The 9,902-nt window shown below is 36.6% G+C and overlaps 1 protein-coding gene across 1 annotated transcript; it reads left to right on the top strand.

Moving 5' to 3' along the window:
• Positions 1 to 245: 245 nt before the first annotated feature.
• LOC103437451 (beta-1,6-galactosyltransferase GALT31A-like) lies at positions 246 to 5,019 on the top strand. The gene is made up of 11 exons (XM_029103761.2): positions 246 to 575; positions 2,555 to 2,660; positions 2,737 to 2,798; positions 2,913 to 3,124; positions 3,243 to 3,306; positions 3,404 to 3,476; positions 3,708 to 3,828; positions 3,933 to 4,020; positions 4,096 to 4,221; positions 4,337 to 4,446; positions 4,729 to 5,019. The coding sequence occupies exons 1-11, from the start codon at positions 472 to 474 to the stop codon at positions 4,875 to 4,877; spliced, it is 1,215 nt and encodes a 404-aa protein (XP_028959594.1). The 5' UTR covers positions 246 to 471; the 3' UTR covers positions 4,878 to 5,019.
• Positions 5,020 to 9,902: the final 4,883 nt, after the last annotated feature.

Here is a 9,902-nt window from a genome sequence, read left to right as displayed (position 1 = left end):
TTAAATTAAACAGGAAATATTCAACATACAAAAACAAGGGCAAAGGCGCAGAAAGTATAGCCGCTGCGAATGCATTCCATTACTTGGAAAAGATTAAGAATAAAGGGGCATTATTGACGGTTAAAGCTGCCATGGCTTTTGTCATTTTTTTCTAAAAACATTTTAAATAATATTATTTTTCCCGTGACAGAAAAATGGAGAAAATGGAAAATTATAATTACTAGGTAGCCCATCTCCCCTCAAGTGTTTTAACTCCATCAATTTCCCTTCCTTTTCCTTTTCCTTTTCGAATATATATGTCACTGTTTCAGGATATGATTGTGTTGCTGTGCTGTCTGTCTGTAAGAAAAACTGCTCTTTCTCTAATGGGGTTGCTACTGCTCATATCTTCTTCCTGAAGCTTCCTCCCCAAACCCCCACAAAAGCTTAAGCAAAAGGGAGGTTCCTTAAAGCTGACGACTTTTTTTGCAGATGGGTCTCAGCAAACCTCACAAGGTCGGCAATGGATTCTCCGCCAGATGGGTTTCTCTCTTCTGCATTGCCAGCTTCTTCCTCGGTGTTCTTGTTGTCAACAGGTTCTCTCTCTCTCTCTCTCTCTAAGATCTTGTGTTGAGGTGATTCTTTCAGCTTTTAGATTTGCTTCTCAGTCTAATGGGGCTTGTAAATTTGCATTTTTTAACGTTGTTTGCTACAAATGAGACATCTTTTCCGAACCTTTTGCTGTTTTTTGCAAATGATGATCTGGTTTCTGGATTCAAGTTCTGTTGGCACCATTGTTTGAAATTTAGGATGTTTGCTATTCCTATTTAGTAATTTTGAATTGTACTTGAGTTGCCAATTGGACTAGTGGGTGCTAAATCTTGGTCGTAATTTAAAGTTACGTGAATTGGCTTAATGAATATGTTGTGATCTATAGGCCTTTTAGTGTGGAAAGTAGTAGATTCAGTGAAGTTTTGCGTTGGAGTCTGAAAGGTAAACTCCGATTGGATAAGGAGTTCTCCATGATATTTGAGTGTTCATTTGGTTGGAAAGCTAATTTTCGAGTTTCGTACAAATTTGGGGAGCTTGCTGATCGATTTTAAGTTGGCCAGGCATTAGGAAAATGGTTTCAAGTTAACTCCTTTGGATGGTAAAAAAAGTAAAGGCAGCCAGTTGATATAGTTCAGTGGTGCTGGAAGAGATTTCTAGCCATCGGAGCCGGTGAGAGGCCGGTTATTCTAAACGGTGATGCCAATTTTTGTCCTAGTGTTAGATAAGTTTATGTACTCAGTCACATTGTACTGAAACTTTTCCCTTGAAGAATCAAATTCTGGTCAGAATGGTTTCTATCAGTAGGCTGGCATTGCAAAAGGAACATGAAGCTGACAGATGGGAACAACTTGATGACTGTGGATGCAAATTTCTTCCTCCTTGATCTTGGACAATTTTGCACCTACAAAACAATTAACACCTTAGGTTAAGGCCAAGAGCCTCCCGTGCCCACGAGGGGGCTTTGGCCGAAGAACCTCCGATGCCAAAGTTAGAATTTAGAGAGAAAGAGTGTTTAGAGAATTTTGGGATTTTTGCCAAAGTGTTGGAATTGGCTTTTTTGGTGAGAATGAGAGTATATTTATAGGGATAGGAGGTGGCTAGGGTTTTTTGGGTTTAATTTAGGTTTAATTAAGAGTTACAAAATTGATTATTTGTATAAATGGGGTAATAAAATGGAGAAAAGTGAAAAAGGTTAGGAAAAGGGAGGTGGCCGGCCTCTTAGTAGTTTTAGGTGTGAATGGGTGTTTTATTTGATAATTAAGGGATTGATTAGGTAATTAATCCCTTAATTAATCAATTTTTAGGGAATATGAAAGGAAAATATCATTTAGCTAATTGATTAGCTAAATAATGGAATACAAAATATATAGAATAAATTAGGTTTTAGGAATTACCTTATAGAAAGGATTTGATGAAATAGGCTTTAAATTGTTACCTATTTTGGGCACTTTTGACTTGGTTTAGGGATGATTGCCTGCTGCTCGCGCGTAGGAATCCCAGTATGCCTCAAGGGTATTTTTGTTCTCTTTTACCCAAGAATCCACGTGTCGCCTTGTGATTATTTTTGGCTCCACAATGACGAATATGCACCCAATAATACTCTTGATCTGCTTAGCTTTGCTCTGTGATTGGTAATTTATATTACTTTGGCAAATTCTGCCAATAGATTTACTATTCGATTGGAACCAGATCTCCTTTGTCTCTGATATTGCATAGAAATATAAGTTTTGAGTGTTGATCAATCACCACCAAAATCTAATGTACTAGGCTGGTGAAGCCCAACTATGGTACCCAAATCACATGAATGTGACAAGAGAAGCAAGGGATCATTGGATGACCTTAGAAAGCTAAGGATTTAACGCAACTCCCATAAAGTAAAGTATGAGAGTTGAACTGTAAATTGCTTGGAAACGAATTTTTTATCTATCCCACTCATGTGACATGGGACTGTATTTGTCTGGTTCATATTGTTCTTTTCTTGACAGAAAATTGCATCGGTCAGTTGCTGATGTTTATCTTGCAGCTTTTGGGGTGTTCCCGATCCAGACAAAATTGATGAGGAGGCTTCACCACTGGAGAAAGATCAACCAAGAAGAGTTCTGCCTCCCATAGTTAATTGTGAGAAGAAGGCAAGTTACAAGATCCAAATATTTGTTAGCTCCATTTATACAGTAAATCAGTAATAGTTTATCCGTGCTACTGCAGGAGGTCACTGATGGCGTGGGAGACATCCTTTCTCAAGTCTCACAAACACATGATGTGATCATGTAACTTCCCATGTCCTATTATTTGAGGAAATCTTGAAAGTGATCATTTTTTGTATTTCAATATATACATTGATGTTGGTATGTTATTGACATTTATGCTGCATTTCTTTCCAGGGCATTAGATAAGACAATCTCCACATTAGAGGTCCAGCTAGCGACAGCTAGAGCTTCTAAATCTGGCAATTATGAAGGATCTCCTGTGGTGATAAGACCGGGAAAGGAACCATTGAAAGAGCGCCAGAAGCTTTTCTTTGTGATGGGAATCATGACTGCCTTTAGCAGCCGAAAACGAAGGGAGTCAATCAGGGAAACGTGGATGCCCCAAGGTTGAAATCCAAAAAACTCGAAATCCATTTCTCTCACATAAAAGATTAGTTGCTGCTATAAGAAATAAGCATATGTATATACACACACACATAATTGATTAGTTTATCACTTTTCCAGGGGATGAGTTAAAGAAGTTAGAGGTAGAAAAGGGAATTATAATGCGGTTTGTTATTGGACACAGGTAGGCTTACTCTATATTGCAAGTGACTAGCTTAATAAACTGCTTTCTTCAGAATGAAAATTTTAACAAAACTTACTGGTTCCTTTTTTGTCGTCAGTGCAACTCCAGGTGGCCTTTTGGATCGTGCCATTGATGTAGAAGATGAGAAACATAAGGATTTTTTCCGGCTGGTAAGTATTTAGTGCCTGGGACCAAATTACCTGTTATCTCCAGTTAGTTGTTTGGAGACTCATGCAATGCTTTATGCAGATATATTGTCTTGGGAACCAATCAAAGGAACAAAATTCTTAAACCCTTTGGTGGGCTTTTTTAAGTTGTTTTAAGATCTAGATTGTCCATTGGTTCAAACTTCAAATCACTTCGGTGGACCTTATGAAGTGTTCACCATTGTATATCTGCAGAACCACATAGAAGGATATCACGAATTGTCGTCTAAAACCCAAACATATTTTACCGCAGCTGTCTCTAAGTGGGATGCTGACTTTTATATCAAGGTTGATGACGATGTGCACATAAATCTTGGTTAGTGTGTATATTTTTAATTCAGCTGTATCTGCTGTGGAAATATGGGGAGGAAACAATTGATGCAGAATCTGCGGCACTGAATTAATTTCAATATTTGACAGGAATGGTTGGTTCTACTTTGGCCCGTCATAGATCAAAACCTCGTACATATATCGGTTGTATGAAGTCTGGACCTGTCCTAGCGAATAAGTAAGCAGCCAAATGTTGTGCATCTCTCTTGTTTAATTTATGTTTGTCATTCATCATCTGTACCTATTTTGATAGGGGGGTCAAGTACCATGAACCGGAATATTGGAAATTTGGAGAGGAGGGAAATAAGTATTTTCGGCATGCAACAGGTCAAATATACGCAATTTCCAAAGATTTAGCAACTTACATCTCAGTCCATCGGTAAGTCCTTTTGTGCAGTTTCATTTTTCTCTTATACGTGCACACACACACAACAAAAAAATTCTGCATTTTGTTCTTGCCATGTAACTTGGAAAAGTTCTGTTTTCCACTATAGGCACATACTTCACAAATATGCAAATGAGGATGTCTCTTTGGGTTCTTGGTTTATTGGTCTTGATGTTGAACACATTGACGAGCGAAGCCTTTGCTGTGGTACCTCTCCTGGTAAGTTCTTGGCAACTCAATTTAGTTCCACTTCAAGACATTACACTGTTAGTTTCTTTATGCATATGACCTCAAGATTAATGTTTTTTGCTTTTCTACGCATTTAGTTATTAAAAATCAACTTATTGATTGTTAAAAGCCATTGCAGTTCATGCTTCTCACTAAAATAATCACTTTTCTTGCAAGCCACACAAAAGATCACACTGTAATTAGTTCAATTTAGATGTTCTTAAGCTCGATCTCAACTGTGTATAACTCGAAATTCTCTTGTCTTTCTCAAAGAGTGTGAGTGGAAAGCTCAAGCAGGAAACCCTTGTGCTGCGTCGTTCGACTGGAGCTGCAGCGGCATGTGCAAATCGGTGGAGAGGATGGAGGAGGTGCACGAGCGATGTGGAGAAGGTGATGAAGCTATTTGGCACACTAGCTTTTGAAACCTGTGCTCATTTGATTGTGATGTAAATGTGTATGGATTAACAGAAAGTTGGTTAAACACAAACCACCTGCCCCATTTTTGCTATTATTTATGCCCCTGGGACAGTTGGTATATGATTAATTTAATCATTGCACAGAGAATCTCGAGTCAGAGAATATGGACAAAATCCTTTCTTTCCAAGTTTGATGCTCTTTGGATGGAAACTAGTTGGCAAGTTGGGTTTTTATTTTCTTTCCATTTTTTATGACACCTTGGTTGGGAGGACTTATATGGAATATGTTCATTGTTGTGTTGCATTCTGGTCAATAACGCATTGAGTATATAACAAATATCATTGAATTAAGATCCCAAAATTACCATGATTTTGTTTCACGTAAGTTGCTTTCTTTGATTTAACACTCCAATTAAGACCCTAAAATGTCAATAATCTTGTTCCACCTAAATTGTTCTCAATTTATTTGAGGTTGGAGCACAAAAGGTAAAGTCAGATCCAAATATAAGCCTTTTTTGGACGATCCAAAAATAAATGTAAGCTTCATCCTACAAGGTACCGAATCTAGATTTGAGATTGCTTTTAATTAATGAAATCAAATTGTGGGCCCTAAAGCAAAGAGGGAAGAAAATGTGTTGCTATGTGAAATGAATGAGTTTAGGTCAAAGAGATCTCCAATGTTATCATGTTTGGGTCACTGCGATTTGAGCAAAAAAAAGAACTTGTAAGAAATTATTAGAAGAGCGTAACTTACGTAAAATGATTTACGCTATTGTAGTATTTTGGTTTAATAATAAAAATTAATGGAGAAATTTTTTTACACATATCATTGTTTCAATAGATCAAGACGTCACTTGACATTGAACTTGTTCATGTAAGTCATTCTCCACTTTTAGACCCAAATACAAAAATACGAGCTTAAAATTTAGATTTTTGCATTCAAAATGAGCTAACAAGGAAAATCTATATTGTAACAAAAACAAGATCTTAGTGGCACCACCACTCCATAGCCTTTCTTTAGTATTTACTTATTACGGATTATTACACTCTCAAGAACCTCCTGTCACAATATTAACTTTTGATCTTCAAATTATGAACCGCTAACATGCACTCATTGAATAACTGTGCCATTAGAATTTAGAATTTTGTCTTGGTGACATAATTTCTCCCCTAATTCGAAAACAATTATTGGATGTGCTGCATTTGGGTTGGAAGTGTTAACTTTACCATTTACAGAGCTAGTACGCTTCTGATAAGTTCTTTCTTTTTGGACAATATTTCTCTCATGATGAATTCTTTCAAGCAGGTCCCAACAGGCTTCGTGCATCCTGCCTAACTTTGTGCCTCTCTATTTTGGTAACTAGTCAAATCGAAAGAGCTGAGATGAGATGACATTTCAAACCCTCCACGCTAACACGATTTTTCATCCTTTTGTGTGTTCCCTCGTGGGGCAACGTCGTCTTATCACAGATAAACCTAACATTAGGTTGTTGGAATATCAATTTAGACTAAAATTCCACAACATATTACCTAGTGTACAACACCCAAAACCGGTACACTTTGAAATTGTGTGAGAGGTTTACTTGTATTGAAAGTGTCGGTGTCTTTTATTACGACAATATTCAAAATTAATCTACACTAGGAGGGTTTTGAACATGAGACGTGTTGAAGAGAAATATCATAACCACCATGACAATTCAGTACTTGCAGAGTTCTAGTTTTGTGTATCGAAATAGTCTTATTGTATTAATAAACCATGACTATGTATATAATTTGTTACTCATTTAATCATGAGGTGTGCTATCAACACATTCTTTTTTACTTCTCTCGTACATTTCTAATTTTTCATAGTCGGATTGGATAAAATGAAGAAGATCAAGTGATCGAAATTAATAAGGAGTGTGTGGATAGCATATCCCTTAATCAGGGACAGAGCCAAAATTTTTTTCTAGTGGGGGCAACCGAAAACAACTAAGAAAACCTTATTATAGTATGGTTATATGCAATATGATATTAATGATGGTTTCAAATGATGATGTATCACAATTCCAATGTTACAAAAATTTCAATATAGTAGTGAAAAGTGGCAAAGTGATGAGAAAAATATAAGTACATGATAGACGGGAGAGGGTTTTTTCAGTTTAAATGACAAAGCAAAGTGCACTATTGCTCATATAGTATTTGATATGAAGTATAGTAATAGAATGAATGTATGTTAGATATTAAATACATATATTTTCTTCAAAGATAACCCGTGTATATTATATAATTGTAGTTTGTAACTAAACAAACGAATTACTTGAGTGGGGGCATCTGCCCCCAGTGAGCCTTCATTAGCTCCGTCCATGCCCTTAATCATTTGTTCAAATTTGTAATCAACTATTTGAGGAATTGACATGATCGGTGGTGCAGCCGAAATGCAATATTTGATAGGTGAAGTGAGCACATCTGATGGGATTTTCCAAAATCATATGAACTGTACAGTGATGTAGAAATTCATCATTCACCGTCTACGCCCAGTGACATAGGCATCCTCCTCAAGGATGTCAATTCTTGAAGAAGTATAAGGTGGCCTAATTCTGGATTCAACATCATAGGCGGTTAAAAACTCTTTAACTTTTCAAGTAATGGGGTCGATGGAGAAAACCTTTTGGACGGCTGCACACTCACATGAGGTAGTCTCTCGATATGGGACCGATATGCAGGAAGGCCGATCTCATGTGAATGTGCTGCTGTATACAGATAGTCCTAATAGAAGATTGATAGAAGATTTTCTTCAAAAAAATGGACGTCGAGTTAGTTATGGATATAATCATGTCCGTTCAAGTTACAAATTCCTCTTTTTGTCTCAAGAATTTGAGAAACTTGTAAGTGTCCATTAGTTGCGTTATTTATCTTGTTTCCTCATGGTAAATCTATAATTTTTTTTTTTGTGTGATATAGGCTTATAGCTAGTCACAAAAAATTATATGGTCCTCAGGAATATATGATACTTCAGACTTTAGAATTGCTATATTTTAATTTAAACGAAGATCTAACAATTAAAACATTTATTGTATCCCACACTACAAGGAGGCGTAGAAAATATCGTTAGTCATCACTTTGTGATGTGAGATTCATACTCTCAATAGAGACCATTACTTTCCATATCCCACATCCGTCCGGCTTATTGTATTATAATTTTAATAGAAAACAAAGCAATCAATCTAAGGGACATAATCTACTCATCGTGTAACATATGTACGTTAATTTATTGATAATATCATCAAAGTTTTGGTCCATAATTAAGTATATTAGTTACTCTACGAAGATAACTGAAGAGTCCACACACCCCTTTTTACTTCTCTCACACTTTTTTGATTTTCGGCCGTCGGATCGGATGAATTGAAGAAGAGCAACGGACTGAAATTAACAAGAAGTGTGTGAGAAGTAAAAAGAGGTGTGTGAATAGCACACCCCTACTTTATGGTCCGTCCATATATGAAAATAATTGTAATAATTGACTAGAAAACGTTTGCATGTGGAAAGCCTGATAAAGTTAAGACTCATCTATTCTTCAAACATAACCATCATGCATGTAGCTCATGCAGCTAGCTATATATGTATATGTATATGTGTGTGTGTGTGTGTGTATAAGGTCGGAGGTCAAATTAGAAGGTGACGCACTACAGAGCTTGAAGTATATGAAATAATTTACACGACGAAAGCATGCAAGTATTTCAACCATTATATGGTCGGTTTCCCTGCGATATTGTATTATTCTGGCATCAACTGGTTTCTTTCAAGCAATCATTTCAAGCACTAGTCGCCAAATGTTGCGGCCTAGTGGGGAAGGTGCTCGTTCTTCTCACTCAATGTCTCCGTTAGAGTCACATCGCAAGGCGTTCGGTGGTGCTAAACCTACGCGTCGCTTGCACACTTACGAGAGCAGTTATTTACATGTTAGGTCTGTATAGTATGCTCATTCAGCGGATTTGTTGATTAAGGAAAATTAATCTTCCGAATTGACCAAGACCTAGCTAGCTACAACCTGTTCACATGCTTAATTATTAACTCCTAACTTTGTGGTTTTTATAATTTGACTAGATAAAGGTTTGATTTTGCCTTGTTGAATTCCACTTAATTGACAAAGAAACCAGTAAACATGACATCATATATATAATTTGCATGTCCGTGCGAAAGGGTCAAGGAGTTCGGCCAAGCGTACAAGGAAGCAACTTTGGGGGCAGACCATGCAATATACATTACGTCTCGTAATTATTATGGAAAACAACCCCTTTGTGTTTTATGCAATTGTAATACGCTTAGGCCAAATAGTTGAAACCCTCCATTGAACTTGACCAAATATTATGGTATATGATTTGACCATCTTAACCTTCATTCGCTCAATCTATAGCCAATGATGAGTATATATATGCCTCGGAGGCTTTTGGAGCAATTGCCCTACTTCCACCATTGTTTTGTTGAAGCATGTGATGAGTAACTTATACAGTAGGGATACATCACTGTGTTGATTTTTGTTAATGAAAAAACGCCAACGTGAAAAAAATCAATATATTATTAACATGAGATGTCATTGTAGTAGTATAATTGTGTCGTATATGTCTTATCTGACCATCATACCATCTTAATTAAGAATTAGGTCAATCTAAATTGCTGGTCTTAAGTGGCAACATTAAGCCGCCAATGAAAGAATATGCGCATGATCAGTCAAATGCTGGAATGCTGCTTCATTTGACATCCAACGGTGTTGAACCATCCAAAATTGCTAGTCATAAAGTTCTCATGTTTGTTTTATTATTAAACCTCAATGATAGGAATTTTTTGTGATATAACAATATAGTCACATTACCGCTATTGGTATTGAATTCGTTATTTGTAAGATCCGAACTTAAAATTTCTCACTTACAAAAAAAAAAAAAAAATCAATAACCGTACTAGGAGAAAGAGTTCATCAAATATTAACTAGTTCGGACCAACTACCGATACAATAATCATCCAAAATGCGTCTTGAATGAAACCTAATCAATC

Source organism: Malus domestica, chromosome 06 (assembly GCF_042453785.1).
Source record: "Malus domestica chromosome 06, GDT2T_hap1".
Classification (NCBI taxonomy): domain Eukaryota; kingdom Viridiplantae; phylum Streptophyta; class Magnoliopsida; order Rosales; family Rosaceae; genus Malus; species Malus domestica.
This window is presented reverse-complemented; position numbering and strand designations above follow the sequence as displayed.

Coding starts and splice junctions, on each gene's coding strand:
- LOC103437451 (XM_029103761.2), top strand. CDS start 472: ATGGGTCTCAGCAAACCTCACAAGGTCGGCAATGGATTCTCCGCCAGA. Junction 2,799..2,912: donor CAAACACATGATGTGATCAT/GTAACTTCCCAT, acceptor ATTTCTTTCCAG/GGCATTAGATAAGACAATCT. Junction 3,307..3,403: donor CGGTTTGTTATTGGACACAG/GTAGGCTTACTC, acceptor TTTTGTCGTCAG/TGCAACTCCAGGTGGCCTTT.